Source organism: Olea europaea, chromosome 11 (genome assembly GCF_002742605.1).
Source record: "Olea europaea var. sylvestris chromosome 11, O_europaea_v1, whole genome shotgun sequence".
In the NCBI taxonomy this organism is placed as follows: Eukaryota; Viridiplantae; Streptophyta; class Magnoliopsida; order Lamiales; family Oleaceae; genus Olea; species Olea europaea.
In genome coordinates, this window is record NC_036247.1 from 26,888,600 (window position 1) to 26,910,482 (window position 21,883).

At 33.4% G+C, this 21,883-nt stretch overlaps 4 protein-coding genes across 5 annotated transcripts; 1 reads left to right on the forward strand and 3 right to left on the reverse strand.

Annotated features, from left to right (window-relative positions):
* LOC111403897 lies at window positions 1–1,980 on the reverse strand. Its single transcript, XM_023032552.1, has 2 exons — window positions 1,377–1,980; window positions 1–441 (listed from the first exon to the last, which is right to left on the reverse strand). Exons 1-2 carry the CDS (start codon window positions 1,968–1,970, stop codon window positions 160–162), a joined length of 876 nt encoding a protein of 291 aa, XP_022888320.1. The 5' UTR covers window positions 1,971–1,980; the 3' UTR covers window positions 1–159.
* Window positions 1,981–2,450: 470 nt separating this feature from the next.
* Window positions 2,451–6,801, reverse strand: LOC111403898 (calcium-dependent protein kinase 26-like). Its single transcript, XM_023032553.1, has 5 exons — window positions 6,602–6,801; window positions 5,263–6,134; window positions 4,871–5,167; window positions 3,152–3,556; window positions 2,451–2,988 (listed from the first exon to the last, which is right to left on the reverse strand). Exons 2-5 carry the CDS (start codon window positions 5,849–5,851, stop codon window positions 2,720–2,722), a joined length of 1,560 nt encoding a protein of 519 aa, XP_022888321.1. The 5' UTR covers window positions 5,852–6,134; window positions 6,602–6,801; the 3' UTR covers window positions 2,451–2,719.
* Window positions 6,802–13,156: 6,355 nt separating this feature from the next.
* On the forward strand, window positions 13,157–15,510 carry LOC111403900 (zinc finger CCCH domain-containing protein 48-like). 2 transcript variants are annotated; one of them, XM_023032556.1, is made up of 7 exons: window positions 13,157–13,318; window positions 13,531–13,632; window positions 14,247–14,393; window positions 14,517–14,636; window positions 14,708–14,772; window positions 14,973–15,070; window positions 15,177–15,510. In XM_023032556.1, exons 1-7 carry the CDS (start codon window positions 13,172–13,174, stop codon window positions 15,275–15,277), a joined length of 780 nt encoding a protein of 259 aa, XP_022888324.1. In that variant the 5' UTR covers window positions 13,157–13,171; the 3' UTR covers window positions 15,278–15,510. The 2 variants fall into 2 exon arrangements, with proteins under 2 accessions (XP_022888324.1, XP_022888323.1); XM_023032555.1 differs by having other exon boundaries at window positions 14,713–14,772.
* Window positions 15,511–15,621: 111 nt separating this feature from the next.
* On the reverse strand, window positions 15,622–19,125 carry LOC111403899 (sorbitol dehydrogenase-like). The gene is made up of 6 exons (XM_023032554.1): window positions 18,854–19,125; window positions 18,648–18,715; window positions 18,044–18,280; window positions 17,284–17,574; window positions 16,345–16,532; window positions 15,622–15,978 (listed from the first exon to the last, which is right to left on the reverse strand). Exons 1-6 carry the CDS (start codon window positions 18,966–18,968, stop codon window positions 15,786–15,788), a joined length of 1,092 nt encoding a protein of 363 aa, XP_022888322.1. The 5' UTR covers window positions 18,969–19,125; the 3' UTR covers window positions 15,622–15,785.
* Between the last annotated feature and the right edge of the window lie 2,758 nt (window positions 19,126–21,883).

Below are 21,883 nucleotides of genomic sequence, written 5' to 3' on the forward strand. Positions count from 1 at the left end.
TGAAACAAATTGAGGTGATTTAAATGCTTATCGAATTACAAGGAAGCAAAGTTCACAACATGACTTGTATCAATCTAGTATTAAAAATGGAAAAGAAAATGGCCAAAATCTTGCTTACTATCTTGTCGAGTTCAAACTAGTATAGTCAAATATGACGTATCAAACTAGAGTAGCACTTGAAAATGAGATTGTAGCATTCAAATTGGCAAGGCATTCAGTAGGAAGACTAAGGAATGAATCCATGAAAAAGTCATTAATAGGTTCGACTGTTGCCACCCCAACTAGACTGCACCTCCCTTCTTTATTCAATTTCTCCCCTCTTCCTCTTTTGATCTTTCCATTTGATTCTTCTGATGTTAAAACTGTCTGCACCGTCAATGGCGGAGCTTTGTAGATACTCCCTATGGAAAACCAGAATTTGGCCTTGAACTTCAGATCAACCTAGCAAAACAGCACAAGAAGTAACTTTCGATTATGCAAGAGCCCAATAACTATAAGGTTCTATCGTATCAAAGCATGTTTCGCCGAGCTCAAAAGTAATTTTTTAACAAACCAATGCCTCGTCTGGTACCCATTTTTTCTCTATTTTTTTAACCACACATTCTTTATTAAAAGAATATTACACGTAAGTCAAAAATATTTTCTCATTTCTCAACCGCACATTTTCCATCATTTTACTATTCTAAAATGCATTTTTACATGAAAATGAGTCTCAAATACCCTCAAAGACCCTATTTGATAGCACCTTATTTTTCATGGAATTTAAATTTCAACTTCCACTTTTTAATTGTTTGATACCATTTTTTTTCAGGTAATTGGTTTTCCCACTTTTTTTGCCACCTAGACATTTTCCCCATTTTTCTTGAATATCAATTCCCACCACCTGTTGTCCTTTTTTTTTTATTGGCAATGGATACAAATTATATCCCTAATTATAAAAAAATATTTTCCTTTAATTAACAATTTTCATGTAAAACAAAGTCAAACAAACACCAAATGATAAATGATTTTCTTGACTTTTTTTTGGCAATGGAAATAAATTCTATCCCCAATACCAGTAAATTATATCCCTTTAATTGACAATTTTCATGTAAAACAAAGTTAAACAAACACAAAAAAAAAACTTTTATTTCAACATATTCCACGTGAAAAATTATACTAATTAAACATAATAATTGACAATTTCCAGTAAAACAATTTCTAGGCAATTTGATTTCATGAAATTCGTTTTCTTTTCACCCAAATTCCATTTTTACAATAAAAAGGATCCTAAAATAAGCCTTAAAACAATAAATTTTGCTTAAAATTCAGATAAGTAACTTGCAAAAAGTAGATGGGTCAGAAACCATGAACATTAAGAGAGTTGTACGATGTACCTGACCAGATTCTTGATTGATGCTTCCTTGGAAGAGCTCCGGAACAATATCAATTCTCAGAAATGGTGGCAAGCGCATTCCCAAGAATTTAGTAGTGGCAGTCGACAATGGAGGAATATACAACGTTTTTATGTCAAATTCAACAGAAATTGCATCATTCATGGTTTTTGTACCTGTCCCTGTTCCTGTTCCCCCTGCTGCATCGTACTCAAAATCGGGATATCTCGAAATACCAAGTTTACAACCTCCTAAAGTTTCGAATTTAACACTGTATGTATCTGATTCTGTTACTTTTGCTTCAGTTAACGTTGAGGTAGAACTGGGCTGCTGTTTTTTTTCTGCATTCACATTTTTGTATGAAGAGAAAAGGGATATTCTGCGGGTTCTGAGATTTGGTTGAATATTGGGTATTCTGCAAGAAAGTTGAGGATTCAAACACTGAATCTGGTACCCCATTAATTTAGAAGAAAGAAAATGTGTTTGTGAAAAGATTTTGGAAGAGTTCATTGCAAGGAAGTGAAAATGGAGAGTTTTGTGGGCTCCATGAATTGTGTGACCACCTCTAATTGTGTCCATGAATGAGAACCTTATCATTACCCCTCCCAAGCTGCCATATCCTTAAAGCCTTTCCATTTTTTTTCATCGAAAGATTCAAAATCAATTTTTCTGTTAATCCATAAGTTTTAAAAGAAATTTTGGATTAAAATTTGATTTTAATCTAAGTCAAAATTAAACAATCAATATTAACCACATCTTTTATGATTTTCACAACCTTTCAACCACATATGTCAAAAACTTCTATTACAATCTATTAAAAAATTCAAATTTTAACCCCCACTAAACACAATCTTAATGTTGATAAAGGAAGCGATTCATCGTAATAGATAACAATAGCCGAGATGATTTAATGTGATGCACGTAAAGGTCTTAATTTTGAATATCATCGTCATTTATTTATGGCAAAATAAGTCAACCGCACTTGTTTATTGGTTCCATTTTCGATGACATGCTCATTCTCCAACATTTTGGCCGAAAAATTGAAAAGAAATATAGAAAAAGGAGAGGAATGAATCATAGGCCTCATTCAAAACAACTTTGCCTGGTAATTCATGCACAGTCAATCGTGCTTTTGATACATAATAAGCTAATTCATGTCATTTAACGATACACAACGCCAAAATAAACATGAAAGTTTAATGTTGATGAAGGAAATCGGGGAAACCACAGGACAATTAGGGACTGAGAATAAGCAAAACATCTAACTCTCTACACATGGCAAAGACTCATCGGCTACTAGCCTATTTTGTCAAGCTGCTAGCATATAGAATTGCGAGTTCAATCCTTTAACAGACAAGAGAAGACCTAAGTGACGTTGGTGTTGATAGGTCAGTGCACGAGGCCCATCGAATAACTGATTCAGTCACCATGAGATCAAGCTGCTCAAATTCGCCAAGGCCAATAGTGCGGTTTCTCCTGCTATGGATACCAGATAGTTTAGACTTGCCAGACCCGCATTTTCTAACCTCAACTTCCTTTTTGTCCATCACACCAGCTGCACGCTCCAAGCATTGAGAAGAATCTGGGGGTTTAAAAAACTTCCCCAAATCAGAATCTGCAAAAGACAAAATCAACAAGAGTTTGAGCTATGCTGCCATGTTTGGTTAGGAAGATTGAATAGCACTGGATAGTATTAGAGAAAGAAAAAGAGTTTAAATCTAGTTCCTCATACTATCCAGGTCTACTCACTGTTGCATACCAAGTCGAAAATATATTACCTCTCTCGACCAAGTTGACTCTGGAGGGGTTCATGCCAAGAGCCAAAGCCCCGTTCCCTTGTTCAACCACATTACCTGGGCTGAAGAACGAAAAGCTTGGCAGTGCGACGACAGGAGTAGAAAATTCTAGTGTGTTTGATCCGCCACTACTACAGAAAGAAAATCCACCAGGTTGAAATGAAGGTGTCAATGGGTCCATCAGGAAAGAGGAGAATGACGATCTGCATGTGAAAGAAGGCGACAGGATTTCACCCATAGAAGGCGATTCAGTTCCAAAACTGAGATCCTGATTCCTGGGCATTAGCGAGGGAGAAAAACAACCTTTGTCTGGATCCAATCCACAATTTTGCTTACATTCATGAGGTTCAACGGAAAGCTGCACATCTTCTCTTACCCATAAGTGGTCTGTAAAAGGTGGCCATCATTATGTAGGAGAGAGGAGTATACTTCGTTAAATTAGCGAAGCATCTTACATCTATATCTCTATACTACAATTTAAGAAAGCATTACAAGCCACGTACAGTGTTACATCCGGTGAATACATTCCAGACCTGAACATTCAATAAATGGTTGATGTGATAATACTGAACAGCAATGGATATGGAAAAATCCAAAGCGTGGTTCCCCAAAGCAGAATTCTGGTGTCATCCAAATTATAATATAGAGATAAATCCCTCAAGACCATTTGTTTTACATGCCAAAAGAATGTTGAGAATTAGAAACCCTAATTCTATTCCATCGAGAGTAATCAATAAACAAAAAGAAATAAAGATACACAAGATTTATAGATGTTCATTTCAATGTGAGACTTCGTCCTCTATCATCATGATTAAAGTTTACAATCTAAAATTGTACACCTATCTTTTTTAACTTCTCTTTTGCTATTTTATGGTGGTAATTTACAAAGTCTAATGACTGCTCCCTATTTATAAGACAAATTAGGAAAAAATCAAAATTTACGAAGGCTCAAATTCCTAGACTACCCTTGATTATATTTTGGTACAGGGGCTCCACCCCCACCCCCCCCGGGGGGAAGGGGGTTTCCTACCCCCTTCGAATCACCACGGCGACCTCATCGTAGAGATCGATCGGCCCCCCCCCCCCCCCCCCCGGGAGGGGGTAAGGGGGCTTCCTACCCCCTTCGAATCACCACGGCGACCTCATCGTAGAGATCGATCTGCACGCTAGCTCCGTGAAACAGCATTAATTAGACTTCACAACTTAACAAAGAGAAAAAGAAAGAAAAAATTACAGCTTCACAAGATATATATTTTCACCAGAGAATTTCAGGACTATTTCTCATCGCTATGGAATGCAAATATTTGCTTCAGGGACTGATGATATTTGTTGACATAGGAATAAAGAGAACCTATATATAGTACACATCAATTACCAGGTAAAATATTACAGATGAATTATTTTGGGCAATCACCTAATTGTTTAGTCTTGACAGTTGATCCTACAAGTATTGTTACAATTTTCAGATGATTTTCCAATAAATTTGAGGATGAATCACTTGGATTATCAAGGTTGCTTTTTCTGCCAGTTTGTTTTATCCTTCTTTTTGCACTCTAATGATTCACATCAATGTGTATCTTCTTGGGTTTTAATACAAATCGTCAGTTATGAACAGAGACTACTATCCATAAGAAGCTGAAATAGGAAACTGAAATTCGAATTTCAAATAGCTGTGTGGATGAAAGAGACAATGCAACCTACCCAGAACTTGTTGAGCTGTTAGCCTTTTAGAAGCATCTACAAAAAGCATTCCCTTAATCAATTCCTTCGCAGAGTAAGATATAGAATCCCAGGGATTAGACGGAAATCGCAATTCAGCAGTCCTAACAGCCTCAAAAATTCGCGACTTAGTCTTCCCCCAGAACGGCGGTATCCCACTGAGAAGAATGTAAAGTATCACACCAGCACTCCAGACATCAGCTGCCTGATCATACCCTCCTGACAGGACCTCTGGAGCTATATAAAATGGACTGCCAACAGTGCCATGCAAATTTTGTCCTGTTTTGGAAAACTAAAAATGCTAAGAACGTCGACTCAAATTAATATCCTATATTGTTAGTAGCAACGAATATCACAGTAACATGGGACTCTACCAGGATTGATGTAGGTTGCAAGACCGAAATCTGCCAATTTAATTGGAGAAGAAGAAGAACTTGTGGCTAGAAGGATGTTTTCGGGCTTTAAATCTCTATGAACAACACCCTTATCGTGACAGTACATCACCACTTGCATCAGGTGCCTGAAAAGAGTACGGGCCTTGGGCTCAGAGAACCTCCCATGCTTTTCCAACAGGCTGAACAGCTCACCTCCAGCACAAAGTTCCATCAGTAGATGCACATAATCTTCCTCCTCATAAACGGCCTTGAGATCAACGACATTAGGGTGCCCAGAAAGCCTAGTCATTATTTCAATCTCAAGCTTGATGCTGCGAACATCTTCTCGAGTGATTAACCTATCTTTAGCAATAGATTTGCACGCTAGAACCTTCCCAGTTAACTTATCCATGCATTCCCTGATTATGCCAAACTGCCCCAACCCCAACTGTTTTCCAATAACATATTGATCATTCAAATTTGCAGTCTGGTTCGCATCCAAAATAGTTTCCCTCAAACTTGCTACTCTATAACAAATGTGCGAATAACATGATTGCTCAGTGTACCTGTCGCTCTTGGCAACAGCCATACGAAAAGTTTAACCCGTGAAATAATGGGAAATCAGACAAGAACTCTACTTTAGGGTTCTTCCAATAAGTAAGAATGCAAAATTTTCAAGTCAAAATAGTTGATTGTTGTTCACATGACAACACAGCAGTCACAGTCAAAAAGATTAAAAGAAGCTTCAGGCTGAAGTTGGTGGAGTTTGAAAAATGACCGCCATGTGAAGTTTGCTGGGCATATATTTCGACAGATTGACCTCAGAATGGCATAAGATCAAAACCTAAGCTCCAATTCCCAAGTAGCTGGATCTGAAAAAGTACCAAGTGTACAAGAAAAACACAAAAACAAGAAACTTTTCACTGTCTTTATTGAACTACTATAAAATTTTAATAAGAGATCAACAGAAGAGACAAAATATAACAAGCCAAAAACCCTAGAATATCATTCTTACATGGATCAAGAATGTATTTATACAAAATTCAAGCTGAGAGCAGAATATACAAAATAATAAAGAAGAACTACTACAGAAAAAGCACCACCTGAGGCAAAAAGTTTCAAACTCGAGCAGAAGACACCAAACGGAGCCAATTCAAACCCCAAAATCTTCAAATTCAAGATATTTTTCAAATATCATAAACCCAACATTTAGAAACGCATAAAAATATCAAACAAACAAGATTCAAGAAAATCCCATCAAAATTTGAGCTCGAAAAAGCAATCCCAGATCCAGAATTTGTCCAAAATATATGAGGAATCACTTTTTTTCAATACTCACCTGTGTGTAAAAGATAAACAAAAGACAGAGAGGATGTAAATAGGTGCACAGCACTGAGCAGAAGATGGAGCTGTTATTCAGTTCCTCCTATGGAAAGAGGCTTCAAGTGGGGCACTCCGGTCCATCCTCAGTTGGCCAAAATCTCCCCCTCCCTTGAGTTTTTATTATTTATATTTATGCTATTTGTGCCTTTGCTGATTGATGTTTTGATTGGTTATGTTGGCAGTTGGCTTTATGTTGTTTCATTGCAAATTTTGAAATCAAATGTTTTATTTGCTAGAACTCCCGTAAAGTTCAATTCATATACTCTTAAACCCCAAGATTTAGAGTTTATGACTTTTGATGCCATTTTGACTTGATATTAGTTTTATATTCATTTCCCTCTTTTTATCTTCTCCATTGTGTCCTTCTACTGTAAGCTCGAAAATACCTCAAACTTTTAGGTGACACGTGATAGACGGAAGGAGATGGCCCGTATTTTAGTTGGGACAAAATAGTTCTTCAAATTTGACACAAACAAAATCTTCTAATTCAACAAATAAAAGTTATTAAACCAATTCCAAGTATTCTTGTATATTATAAGCGTATAATATTCTTCATAATTGTTTATATCTAGATTTCAAGGGTTCATTGTTTATACAAAATAATCCATGTTTGTATAAACACTAAAAGCCCGCTTCAACTGTACGAATCAATGTTTTCTTGAAAAAAAATGCCGTCAAATAGGCGCTGATTACTTACATTAGAGTGTAATTTGTCAATAATTACTAAGACGCATGAGTAAGAATAGAAATAATAAATCAGAGAATAAAAAATATTCATTCCCAATACTCCACACTTCTGAAGAACCTATCCTAAAAGAAATAATCTTATAAACTAAGCGCAAAACGGAAAAAAAAAACAACGTTCTCAAATATTTTTGAACCTTGAATATAGATTCATTTTAAACGATATTGAACCAAAAAGTAAACGATGTGGTTCCAAAGGGTCAAATTGAACTTTTATTGAATTAGATCACAAGTCTTTTAACTTTCCTAACTTTTACATGTAAGGAAATCGATTTTCAAGCTGATTACTAATTTTTATGGAGATTGATCTATCCCATTCACTGAAAAGATTAACTCAATCTAGTAAATTTTCCTACCAAACATGTTTGTGAATTTTAAATCCTTCATTTCTTAGCTCGTTAAACAAACAAGCATTCTTGATCATTCAAGTGCCATTGTTTTGGTTACTATTTATAAATTATTCATAAATGATCGAATTACTTTTTATCCACATTTTATTTTATTCACAAGTATTGTCAACTTATCAATTACTATTTTTTTTTTCTATTTATAATTAACCCCATTTTTATAATTTAAAGGAAATTGGTGCAAATGATCCCTAGACCTATGGTGCAAACATCCTTGACTTCCACTTTGGATGGTTTCTATCCAATTGACCTTTAAAAAGTCAAATGGTTATAAAAAGATTGCTCTTGTTTGGTAGGGATTAAAATTATATTTTAAATAAATCTTGGTAAAAGTTGATGAAACATGTAATCGAAAAACTATGAGTCCCATAAAATATGCTGTTAAAATTGATTATTAATTTTGATTTATATTAAAATCACTCCCAAGTAGGGTTAAAATATCCGTACTTTTAATTAAATATAAATAAAACAAGGGGAAAAAATATATAAATTATGACAAAAAGAAAATAATATTTGTAATACCAACCAATCTTTCGTAAGAACATCTTTAACGCAACCATGAATTGCTATAGAAATTATGTCCTAAAAGTAAAATATAAATTATTAAAGAAATTTCTCTTTAATTAAAGTTGATAGGGATTCCATCATAAGGATGTGGCATAGAAAAATGGATAAAGAAAGACGTTACGTATATATTACATTGATATCTAATTTTCGAAAGCATTATATGTATAGTTATCTAGATTTCTTTTACTTTCTTAAAAATATTAATAATAAAATCACATTTAAATTTGCATGATAAATATAAATTTTGCTAAGTGGGCATGTTTACAAAACATTTTATGTGGTTATATCTAGATGGGATTACGACAAATCGACTTGATGAAATTCCTATAACTTGTATTGAAGGGTTTAAATAAGTTATATTTGTTGGGTGGGGGGGGATGTGTGTGTGTGTGTGTGTGTGTGTGTGTTTTGACATCATTTCAATCACACATTTTTCAATAAAATAATATTACAGATAATTTTTGAACTTTTTTTTTAAATCACACATTTCTTATCAATACGCTATTCAAAAATGCATCCCTCCCCAAAAAAAAATGAGGCTCAAAAAAGGGCTTTGCTTATACGATAATTTTTGTTCTTTCTAATATATATATATATAACTTCTATTAAAAAGGGGGAACGAGATGTTACTGTGGATGGAACAATAAACTAATCCGAAAATACTATACAAAAGAATAAAATGACGTCATTTTTTGTACCTTTTTTTTATTTTTTTCGGCTAATACCATACCGTTTCCATTTTTTCACTCCTATAATCATTTCTCTGCTCTTCTTCTGACTTGATGGAGGCAAAAGAAAACCATCAACAAAATCAAACAACGACTACACCGCCTTTTCTTCATCCTTCTACGATTTGGGTCTGCACTCCTTCATGTGGTCACTCCTTCTACAATTTACAGCTTTCAGAAGCATCCGTTGAATTATTGTTTGCTAGATTGTTCACTACTTCTGTTGCTTTTATGATGGCTTGACCTGTGCATTCATTAGTGGTAAATGAGTAAATGATTTGTTCTCCATTCATTTATTTATTTCATGTCTTCTTTTATAAAAAATGCTAATTGAGATAGAGGTTTTGGATATCATCTTGTTATTGTAGTTATAAATTGTTGATTGGAGTATGAGTTACAAAGAAATTCAGGAAGCCTTCTTTTACTAGAAATAAACTTTAAGTTGTGATTTTATGACAAAATTTCATGATGTCATCTCTTGGTGTCTTAAATGGAGTTGTAGAAGAGAAGAAAGATAAATGACGTAAAATAATAGGAAAAATAAATATTGTGTAAACAAATAAAGAAAAGTAGGGAAAGAAAAAAATAAGAAAATTACCGAGAAAAAATAATAATAATCTCTCTGCAGAGAGATCAATTGATCTCTCCGCACTGCACAAAGAGATCAACTCTCTCTACATTGTGCGAAGAGATTTTTTTTTCTCTTCGCACTGTGCGGAGAGTTTTGCCATGGTGCGAAGAGCTCCGCACATGGTTTGTCATAGCTTTTTATCTCAGTTTCAATTTCACTTTTGGTAAAAATATGTTATAACAATATGTCATAGTTAAGATTTCGTCGTCATTGGAAAAAAAATGGAGTAATAGAAGAGAAGAAAGATAAATGGCGTAAAGAAGTAGGAAAAAATAGATATTGTGTAAACAAATAAAGAAGAGTAGGGAAGGAAAAAAAGAAAAAAATTACCGATAAAAAAAAGAAAAAGAAAATCTCTCCGCACTGCGCGAAGTGATCAACTCTCTCCGCACTGCACAAGGAGATTTTTTTCTCTCCCACTGTGCGGAGAGTTTTGCCATGGTGTGGATTCTCCGCACATGATTTGCAAACCATCTCTCTGCACTGTGCGGAGAATTTTGCCATGATGTAGACTCTCCACACATGGTTTGTGATAGTATTTTATCTCACTTTTGGTAAACAATATGTTATAGTTAAGACCGTGCGGAGTGTCCATACACCTGACGAACACTCCGCACACAGTAGAGTGTCCGCACAGCATGCGAACACTCCGCACAGCCCTACCATACATCGCACATTTTATTTTATTTTTTTAATTAGTAATTAGACTAAATACATTAATAGTAATTAATTATTTTTTTTGAAAATTATATAGAGAACAATGGAACACTCTGCGCAATGGAACACTCCGCGCAACAATTTCAACTTCTCGGACAATATTTACTGTAAGGGGAGTATTCGGATTGTTGAGTCAAAATCATGGAGTTGCAAGGGGAGTATTAGGATTGTGAGAGGTGGATCCTATACTATTTTTTTGTTTGTATTGTGAATTGTTTTATGTTCAAGCATTATATGTTCTTTCATTTCTACAGAAAAAACAAGTATTGGGAAAATTTTATTTTCCTTCCATGTGCCAATGCCATTAATTCACTGCCTTGATAGACACAGGTATAATTGTATACTAGGTACATATATGGTTAAGAAATGCTGATACACACTCACCATACGTAATTTATGAATGTACCACTCAAAATTCATTTTTCTGACTCAACATTCATTTATTATGTATTATGTCAACTCTAGCACATTTATAGTGTCAGAGCATAAATGCAGCTATTTGATCAGTATATGAGAGAAGTGATGTGAATTATTATATATTCAAGTAGCATATATTTTTTGTCTGGAAGGAAAAATTCACATTCACTTTGTATAACCTCAAACATATTTTTTTTACTATTGTAATTGTAAAAATATTTTGTAATAATTTTCTTTATATCATGGAAATATTACTAGATATTCCTTCGAAAACTTTCCTAGAAACTAAAATTCATACGCTAATAAAACTATGATAAATACAAAATTCATGCAAAGCACGTTACATTGACTATGATAAATACAAAATTATTGTAATTAAGTTTCAGTGAAAAATGGCTAATAAATTTACAATAATTTTTTTTTAACAAATAGCATAAAAAAAAAATTTTATTTTCAACAAAAAAACACATTTAAAATTAGCAATTTCATAATCTTTTTTTTTTAATTTCCAGAAATACAATTATAAAAAAGAAAACAATATTGAATTACAAAAATCAATATCTACCAAATATGGTATCTAAAGACAATATGTGCAAATATGATATGCTGTAAATACGGTTTGATGCATATACGGTAAGCTGTAAATATGGTATGCTTAAATACGGTATGTTTCATATACAGTACGTAAAGTGCATATACGGTATGTACAAAAATCAATATCTATCAAATACGATATCTAAACACAATATGTGCAAATACGGTATGACGCAAATACGATATGATGTATATATGGTATGATACAAATATGGTATGCTATAAATACGGTAAGATGCAAATACGGTATGCTGTACATACGATGTGCTGCAAATACGATATGCTGCATATACGGTAAGCTGCAAATACGGTATGAATGAATCCGGTTTCGTTCACTACAATAAATTTCAATACTGTATATACTGTCTACCGTATTTGCAGTTTACCATATATGCTGCTTACCGTATTTACAACTTATCGTACATGTAAGCAATTTATCGTATTTGCAGTTTATCGTATATGCGACCTACTGTATTTGCAGCTTACTGTATATACCAATTTTTGCACTTACAAATATCGAGAATGTAGTACACTATACATTCACTTACCAAACCGAATGTTAGAAAAAAAATTCAGATTTTTTATTTTTTCAACATAAATATAAAATAAATATTAAAATATATGAATGACAAAATATAAAACGCATATGAATAAGCAAGTCGATTTATAATTTTGTGCTCAATCTTCAATTTTCTAATATTGAATTACACAAAATTTAGAAATATAATATTCACATTTAATTTAATCATATCAATACTATCAAAGAATACAAACAAAATAGTTTGTACAATCTCGTATATTTCTTATTCGAGCATATTTTTTTTAGATAACACAATACTGTTACAATTGTAAAAATAATTTGCAATCATTTTCTTATATTTTGAAAATATTTCTAGATATTATTTCAAAAACTTTTCAAAAAATTAAAATTCACACGCTAATAAAAATACGATAAATACAAAATTCGTGTAATGCACGTGATAGCGTTTTCTACTAAATTAAAGATATTTTAGTTTTGTTTTTGTATCAATTTTTTTTTCCAATCCAATTATTTTTTGAATAATGCTATTTATAATCGATCATTGCTTCAATCCTCGTATTGACATACATGTGATTAGTGAGTTATTGCATAAATTAATAAAAAATTAACACATCTATGTATAAAATATAAGCCACACATATTGCATTTTATTGGTTTGAGTTCTTCGCTACTTCAAAATCTAGTATTTTGGTTGAAACCAAATGAATATATGCTCATATGCCTATGGTCTTATGTATGAAATAAACAAAATCTTATTTATCAAGTAAAAGTTGGAGAAAAGATAGAAGGTGGTTTTTTGAGTTTTGACCAATGAATATTTTCACTGTAAAAGTTTGCATAAAAGATACCAATACAAGTAGGAAAATAAGTTTTTGAGTATTACCAGAAAAAAATGAAATACAGAAATTGATATTTTTAACTCTGACATAAATGCTTTGTTTGAGCCCCATTTTTGAAGAAGAATGAATTTTTGAATAGTATATTGATGGGAAATGTTTGCTAAAAAATAAGGAAAAATTTTGGATTTGCGTGTAATATTATTTTATTGAATAATGTATGGTTGAAATGATGTCAAAACATTGTTGAAAAATGCATTTTTCCAAAAGAATGGGGCTCAAACAAGGGCAAAATAAGACATTAATTTTTTGCCTTTAGCTTGTTTTATTAGTTACTTTCCGGAATGCTAATATTTTTTATTTTTATTTTTTTGCGTCTTGATTTTCTTGTTTTTCTACAGGTGGTGGGTGTTTTGAATTTGGGAGGTGCAGTAGGCTGCATGCTAAGTGAAGGTCCATGGCTATTTGTTGGTTTAACAAATCTCGTCAAGGTCAGGGCAGGCCAAAATATTGCTTGCTATTCTTTTTCTCATTATTTCATCTCATAATTCTTTATCTATATGGTCCATTCTATCTTTTACGCATGCACTTATTTTCCTTTGCTCAATTTTACACTTCCATTGATACCTGTTTTTCAATTGCTCAATTTTACCTCCATTGATACCAATTTTTCAATTGCTGGTCACTTCTGCTAATATTGCAGGCATGGAACATTGAAACATCTTTGGACCTCAGTTTAAATGGACCTGTTGGACAAGTCTATTCCCTCGTCGTGGGCAATGATTTGCTCTTTGCTGGTGTCCAGGTACTGTGGTTTCTTTCTCTGTTATCTGAACTCTATTGCTTTTGTTCTCCACATATATTCGATTACAAGTATTTCGCACATGTATGTTTCTTTATATATCTATTAAAAGTTGCACCATAATAAAAATGTTTTCAGAATGAAACAGTTACAGCACATGTTTTAAACAGAAAAACCTACTTAGCACTCATATATTGCATATCCTTTGATGTTGCCACGAGTGTAAAAAACAAAGGTGGTCACTGGACTTTCATGTTGGTGACTAAGCTTTATCTTGTTACATTTGACTGACTTGAAATGAACTTTCAGTTCATGGATCAACTTGAAACGGAATGAAGTTTAGTGAGCAAAGCAAAATTTCTCTATAAGTTTAGTAACCACCAATTTGTTTAACCTCATTACTATGATTTTTAATATCACAGTTGCTTACTCATAGAAATGCTAGTTTCTATTTTCTAGTTTCCTTGTCTTGTAAATGTTTTTTTTTTATAAGATGTGCTGTGGATTTTGAAGTGCTGAAATACACAAGACACTTGTCCGTACTTTCAGAAACAAATGATATTTAGAAACACGTTATCATGTGTTAAGTGTTTGTCTGAACATTCTATCTACTTCAGGAAGGGACGATACTGGCATGGAAATTCAATGTTGCCACCAACAGCTTTGAGCCTGCTGCATCACTCAAGGGCCACACGCTTGCTGTTGTGACATTAGTCGTTGGAGCTAATCGAGTGTACTCTGGTTCTATGGATCATTCTATAAAAGTAGGTTGCTTCAGACATAAAACACATTGCAGATTTTTTTTTCAAAATGATTTCGTAGATGTCATAACCATCTCCAGCTGTTGTCGTTACTTATTTTCGTTTGATGTTTCTCAATACCTTCAGGTATGGGACCTTGAGACTTTGCGTTGTCTACAAACTTTGACAGAGCATATAGATGTTGTAATGTCTCTTTTGTGTTGGGATCAGTTCCTTTTGTCAGCTTCATTGGACAAAACTGTGAAGGTTTGTGTTTCTGTCAATTAAATGGAATATTCATTTTTCTTCATAGTCTTGAGACGATTTCCTGTTTTTAGTGTAGGTTTGGGCTGCAACTGAGAATGGGAACTTGGAAGTTACATTTACCCACAATGAAGAACATGTAAGCTAGTTAATGACATGAGTTCGCTTGTTCTTGTTCTAATCCAAATGGAGTTGACAAACAATAATGGCAAAATTTGACATTTATAGTAATAACAACATTTTGTGTAGTTAAAAACTAAGATTTTTAGTGGGAATACAAATCCTAATATCTTAATTTGTATTATGGAAAAAGATGTTAATATCAGAAGGTTGCTGCAGGGGTTACTCACTCTCTTCGGGATGCATGATTCAGAGGCCAAACCTGTGTTGTTGTGCTCGTGCAATGATAACTCCATTCGAGCCTATGATTTGCCAACGTGAGTTTGCTTATTGCTATTCTTATATTGCTAATGTCTCCCTGTTTTGGTTTGTTGCAATTGCTTATATCCCTTTATGAATTTTGTTCTATTTATTTCCATCTAGATTTTCTGAGAGAGGGAAGATCTTTTCCAAACAAGAGGTTCGCTCCATACAAGTTGGTCCCGGTGGTTTGTTTTTCACTGGTGACGGATCTGGTCAAGTAACAGTATGGAAGTGGTCAGCTGAAACAACCCCAGCCTAGTGAGATTAACCGTGTTTCTTTAACTATATTGTATCGTTCTATTCTTTGTTAATGTACAAGATTAACATATTGAAGATGGGAGAATGCCAGTTTGAGTATATTTTTCCTTTATTTTTCTTGTCCCCAAATCTTGTAATGCCACTTCAACTGTAAGTACTGGATATTATTATACGCTTTGCAAATTAGTTTCTAAACTAGCATAATCGTGGGAGTACATTAGGACTAAACTCCCCAAGGTTCATTGGGCACGGATTTTGAATTTTGAACAATAATAAAAGTTCAAATTGCGTAATGTTTAAAGAAAAATGCTACATAAAATGTCTTTATTAATTATCAATAACAGTAAATCACAAAACAAATTCAAGGTTTAACATCTATAGTTTGTTCAAGCTTAAAGAAAAAGAGGGTATCCCTCTCTCTCTCACATTCTCTTGTTTCTTTATTTCGCACCCTTTATAAAGAAACAACTACTACAGATTAAACATGACCTTGATAGCTTTACCACCATGTGCACTGGTTACAAAGGCTGCTTCAACCTCCTCCTGAGAGAATCCATACCTGTGGGTGATCAATGGCTTCACGTCTATCTTACCGCTCCTTAGAAACTCTATGCATAAAGGCCATGTGTTCTTGTATCTGAATATGCCTATCAAGTCAATCTCTCTGAAAATAATTTGAAATTATCAATTAGAATATGCATTCAAAAAATGACGGATGATAAAGGAAATAGAGGGAAACGAGCTTTGTCTCAGTCGGATTGTGGTTGTACCATCTTCTGGAACCAGCAAATTTGAAAATGATACAAGAGGCAGAGATGTGCTGGAGCATGTTTGGCTAAGCCTAAGAAAAATTAGAAGTACTTGAAACAAACTTTTTTTTCCCCCAAACATCTTTCACATAAAATATTACAAGGGACTTTTTTAAATGCAAGTCATTAATTACTTTTTTCTTAACTAATTTCACTTTTTTTAAGCTTAGCCAAAAACACTCCTAATATTCCCTGTTGTGAAATAGTGTGATCAAAATTACCTTACAGCAGCCGGGGTGAGGGGTACGGTCATTATGCTATGACCCATTCCCACGAGGCAAACTTTTCCACCCGAAGAGGTGGCCCCAAGAGCTGTTGTCATGGTTTTATTAAAGCCTACACAGTCAAAGCTCACGTCCACTCCAGCTCCCATAGCTTTCTTAATCTGATCAATCTCTGCAGCCACATCCTGTTTAAAATTTGCGTTAGTGGATTGCATTACAATGGTGTAGCAGCTCAGTTTGACAGTAAAGAAAGAAACACAACAAAGAAAATGGAGAAAAGTATGAAACAAGAATAGAGGATACAGTAGTTATCAGCTTTACCATCAATCAGAAAGAGGTCTGCTCCTGTACCTGGGAAAACTCTACCTCGGATTTGTTTAAGGAAGCCGATACTAGTCTGTAGCTAGACCAGATCAGTGAGTGAGCCATGGGTATGGCGCACGAACGAAGGAGTTAAAGGAGTTACGCTTGAGTTAGAGTTTGAGATAGAGACCTTAGAATGGTAAAGGAACGGAGAGTACTATAGATTATACGAAATTGCAGATTCTGGGGGAAGACGGGATCCAGTAATTCAATTGGCTTTGACTTGGGATAAAGATATGTTGAACTAATTTCTTAACAAGAGACAGGAAACAGAAATCATTCCACTAGCTATTGATCAAAATGCTTGTAAATTAACATTATGCTCCTTAGAGGTAGAGCCAGGGGGACAACTTTTTTAATTATTTATTATTTTTATTTTTTTGGGTAGATATAGGGGAAAAAAAAATTAGCTTAAAATATAAATTGGCTTCCCCTCCCTCCACCGCTGATTTTCACCTTTCACCTTTTCAATAGCTTCAAATGGAGTTCAGAAGGGTCTTAAACATGAATAATCTGATGTTAGAATAATAATATAAATAACATAAAAATAATGCTTCATGCACAAGATTCAACCTTTGTATCAGTAGAAACTTTGACCGCCTTGTCTGCTCCAAGCTCCTTAGCGACTGAAAGACGGTAATCATCTACATCCACAATCACAACTCTTGGGGACCCAAAGGCACGGGCTGCAAGCAGTGTTACAAGCCCAATAGGTCCTGCTCCAATTACCAACACATTTGTCTCAGGACCAATATTCGCACGACGACATGCATGAACACCAACACTTAAGGGCTCACACATAGCCCCCTCCTCCGAACTCACATTGTCCGGGAGTTTGAAACATAAATCTGCAGGATGCACAATCTGTTGCAAGCGATCAAGAGAAGAATGTCACTTTTAACCCCCATAAATGACATCCGGTCAATCAAAAGGTATGCATAACTACACAAAAAAAGAAGAGATAGAGAGAATAATGCTCTTTGGCCATTCCTTGAGCTGGCCCAAGTTCAATGAAAAGCCATGGATTTGCAAAATATGTACGACGAACCTCTTTCTGGTACATAATAGAGAGATAGACATTTAATTGCAGCATTATATGATGTAGTCAAGCTAAAGACTTTTACGCGGTAAGAATGTGAGATTGAGAATTTATGTGAGTGCCTGTGCACGTTTAAATTGGACGGTTAAAGCAAACAATACATAATGGAGAAATTATTACTTCTTTGAGAAAGGTACTTGTACTGCATGTTCAATTGTTCACATAAATGAATTTGAAAGAACACGGAGCCTGTGAATTCTCCAAAAATGCAACCCCCCATATATTGATAGATACCTGATTTGCAAGAGAACCATGGACCGGGGGAGTAGCGAAAAACTTCATGTCAGTACACAGATTGTATCGACCTTCTTTGCAGAGATTACAACGCCAACAACTGATTCCTGGTTCGACTGCCACGCGATCACCAGGCACAAGATGTTTTACCTCAGCACCTACTTCTTCAATGATCCCGGCACACTCATGCCCAATCACCATTGGTTCTTTGACAATAAAATCTGCTAATTTCATCTCCTGAAATATTCATAAAACATGATATTCATCTGAAATTGACAAAAGCATATTAGGAGCCCGTTTGAGTCAAATTATTTGTAGAATGAGAATGAAAAATAGAGACGTTATGGACCCCACACAGCAGATAGAAATTAAAAAATAATAGCTTGATGTGATGGATAACGGTTATATTTTTCATTTTAATGAGGTAAAAATGGGGCTCAAACGGGGCCTAGATATACATCATCGTATGATAAGACTAGACAGCACGATAAGCAAGATTTTAGCTTATTCTTCTAATTTAATAGTGTTGAGTAGTATCCAATCCACCGACAAACAAACGTGGCAAATATTAAGTTCATGTAGATAAAATAAGAACAGATTTCACCTTGACGTAGTGAACATCACTTCCACAGATACCAACAGCTTTCATCCTAATTCTAGCATCATGGGGGCCTAAAAGTAGCATACGAGAAAACATATATAGGAACAAATTGAAACATATCAAACCCTAAGCTCAGAAATCAACAGATATCTCTATATAAATCAAGCAATTCAAAGAAACATAGCAAAAACAGAAAAATCATCACTTACCAAGAGGAGGGAGCTTGAAAGGCTGAATCTTGATATTATTAACACCCAGAAGCCAAGCTGCCATGTTCTCTTCTTCCTCCCCACTATTTCCATGAGACATTCCACCCTTTCCCATTTCCCCTCTCAAATTCTTTATCTAGAAATCAAGATTGATTCTTTGTTTGAAATTAGATAGTGAATATGAAGAGTGAGAGTAGCAGTATTATTCTGATTAATTAATTTGAAGAGGTCAAATTATAGATTGGAATCTTGTGAACGGGATATTGTTGTTTATAAAGGGGAAAAAGTTTTAAAAAGAAGTAATTGTGGATGAGGAGATTTTTCTAATTTGATCTATCAGTGTTTATTTTTGTTGGAAAGTCTATATTACCCTTGATAAAAAGATTTTTTTTTTATATATTGCAACATATATTTTAATCTTTTAAATATTTTATCTTGTATTTACCCTATTTTGAATAGTTGAATATAATTTCATTCTATGATCTAATAAATTGGAATAATCTGTAACATATTGTTCACATTTATTATTTAATATATTATATTTTTCAGAAGATGTATCCATATTTTCTAATTGAGAATACATATTTTTTATTACTTCTAACATTCTTTTTAATAAATTATCCAATCATTTAATTGTATATCCCGATCTTCGAGTTCTAAATCTGTAAACTACTTCCTTCAACGGTCTCTTGTCTTTCATGGAATTGTTACTGTTTCAGCTATTTGCTCTCACTGTTTCAACTTCTAAAGAATGAAATCCTAGACTTCTATTAAAGAAAAACCTTCTTTTTGCTAAAATAAGAATGAAACTTTTTATCAAATCTATCAAGAATCTATAAGAACAAAGATTTAGAAACTCATATTTATATTAAAAAATATTGGAGTTTTATTTCTATTCAGAATTTATACAGGACTTCTACAAAGGGATTTCCAGAAAAACTGATTTTTCAAACTGAGAATGAGTTTTGAGTAGTTATTGCTTACAACTCGAGATTTCAAGATAGAATGAGATGATCTTTATTTATGATAATGTCTCCATTTATACAAGTTTATGGGACTCTATTACATCATAAATTACATCAGCAAGGCACACCTGCCTCTCTATTATTGTCCTCATTGGACCTACATCTTCACATCTTGTTATCCAAAGAGCATTTTTTTCTATTATTACCCTTTATCTTCAATGTTTTCACATGCAGCTGTACACCTTTGTCAAAGGTGCTCTGTTATTGTCCTCTTATTTCTTCACATGCACTTGGGGCACTCCCTTAATTGGCAGGATTATTTATAGTGGTAGGATATCTTGAAAATTGATGTATATCAAATCTTGTAATATAATCTTTTAAAATATCTGATTTTGCATATCCTCCATTGGATACCAACATCCAATTTTCATATTGGCACAAGCACGAGAATTTTTTATCAAACAAATTTTTGACAATGTTGTAGATGACTTTAATTCCAAGTGCTTTTCTATGTCTGATCCATGATTTTGTCACTGTTGAAATTTTTCTATTATTTTCTATAACATCAATTTGAAAATTGGCTGCAACATATCCAATTGGGATTATGTGTTCAACTGGATAGTAAATAACTCCATATTCTGGACTGATTGAATAGAATTTCAAAAATATTTTCCTTCCCTTAGCAAATTTGGATACTTCTTTAATGAATATGTCATCAAACTTTGAAATTTCAATAAAATATTTTCCCGAATAGACCAAATTCATGAATCCATAGTTAGCCATAATTTTTATAAATGAAGGGTCACCTCCTTCCATGATTGTTATTTTGGGGTAAACATTATTTCCCGAAAAAATGAAATATGAATCACTCATTTTTATTTCATAAGCAATTCTGACTATTTTGGCATATTTTTCTTCTTTTTGATCTAAAGGGATTTTATCTTCTTGGTCTATGATGCTAATTATTTTGGTATCTCTTTTATCTCCATGTATCATAATTTTCTTGGTTGATGAAATAGAAATGGAATCTCCTTTATTATCAGTTGGTATGTTGTCACGTCTAGGTCCACTGCTGCTTCCAGTTGTCCCTGTTTGGTATTGATTTAGAAAACTCATTTCTAAGCTCTTTGATATATTTGTCTTAGACAGTATATCTTTTAATTGTGTTGCAATAGCATCAACTTGATTTTTAAGTTCTATGGCATATTTTTGATGCTCAGTAATAATATTCAACAATATTTTTATATTTGAGTTGAACGTCTCTAAGATCTGAGTTGCTCTAGAATTTATATCTTCGGATTCTTCTTTAAGAAAATCTATCCTTTTTTGTATATGTAGGTTAGATTGGTATAATTTCGTGACCTTGTCTTTATGCATCAGCAAATTCTCTGTTTCTGTTGAAAAAATCTGCAAGAAAATTATTAACTCCTTTAATATGGACTATATCGAAATTATAAAATGTTAAATAAGCTTGCCGTTTATGGAGCCTTCTGTATTGAGGTTCTGATGGTAATTTATTCCTGACTAATCCTGCAACTTGAGAATTATCGGTTTCAATAATAAACTTTTTGGACAATAAAAATAATAAAAACTTTTTTATTCCTCTAATAATTGTTAGTAATTCTTTCTCATGAGTAGTATAATTTATTTCTGTTTGGTTAAAAGTTCCACTTGAATGTCTACAAATTTCATTTAGATCTGTTTTTAATATTGCTGCCTAATATTTATCTAAGGTATCAGTATTAACAATAAAATTATCTTTTTCATCTGGTAATCTTAATTTTGGCAAATTTTTGCATTATTCTTTTAATGATTTAACTATTCCTGTATGTTCTTCATTTCATCCTTTAATATTTGTTTTTCTGAGTAAAACTTGAATTTTATGTCTTTTTTAGAAATATTTTCAATAAATCATTCTGTATAGTTTAAACATACTAAGAATTTTTGTATTTGTTCTTTGGATTCTAATTTATCTGGAAAATTTTCTGTCTTTTTAGATATATGAGTTTGTAATTTTATCTCTCTTTTATCTATTGATAATCCAAGAAAGTCTATTTCTTATTTT

Coding starts and splice junctions, on each gene's coding strand:
- LOC111403897 (XM_023032552.1), bottom strand. CDS start 1,970: ATGATAAGGTTCTCATTCATGGACACAATTAGAGGTGGTCACACAATT. Junction 442..1,376: donor TCAATCAAGAATCTGGTCAG/GTACATCGTACA, acceptor CTGTTTTGCTAG/GTTGATCTGAAGTTCAAGGC.
- LOC111403898 (XM_023032553.1), bottom strand. CDS start 5,851: ATGGCTGTTGCCAAGAGCGACAGGTACACTGAGCAATCATGTTATTCG. Junction 5,168..5,262: donor TGCAACCTACATCAATCCTG/GTAGAGTCCCAT, acceptor TTTCCAAAACAG/GACAAAATTTGCATGGCACT. Junction 2,989..3,151: donor AGTCAACTTGGTCGAGAGAG/GTAATATATTTT, acceptor TGTCTTTTGCAG/ATTCTGATTTGGGGAAGTTT.
- LOC111403900 (XM_023032555.1), top strand. CDS start 13,172: ATGCTAATATTTTTTATTTTTATTTTTTTGCGTCTTGATTTTCTTGTT. Junction 14,394..14,516: donor CTATGGATCATTCTATAAAA/GTAGGTTGCTTC, acceptor CAATACCTTCAG/GTATGGGACCTTGAGACTTT. Junction 14,637..14,712: donor CATTGGACAAAACTGTGAAG/GTTTGTGTTTCT, acceptor TTTTTAGTGTAG/GTTTGGGCTGCAACTGAGAA.
- LOC111403899 (XM_023032554.1), bottom strand. CDS start 18,968: ATGGGAAAGGGTGGAATGTCTCATGGAAATAGTGGGGAGGAAGAAGAG. Junction 17,575..18,043: donor ATGGTTCTCTTGCAAATCAG/GTATCTATCAAT, acceptor CGCTTGCAACAG/ATTGTGCATCCTGCAGATTT. Junction 16,533..17,283: donor AAGTTTCTACTGATACAAAG/GTTGAATCTTGT, acceptor AATTTTAAACAG/GATGTGGCTGCAGAGATTGA.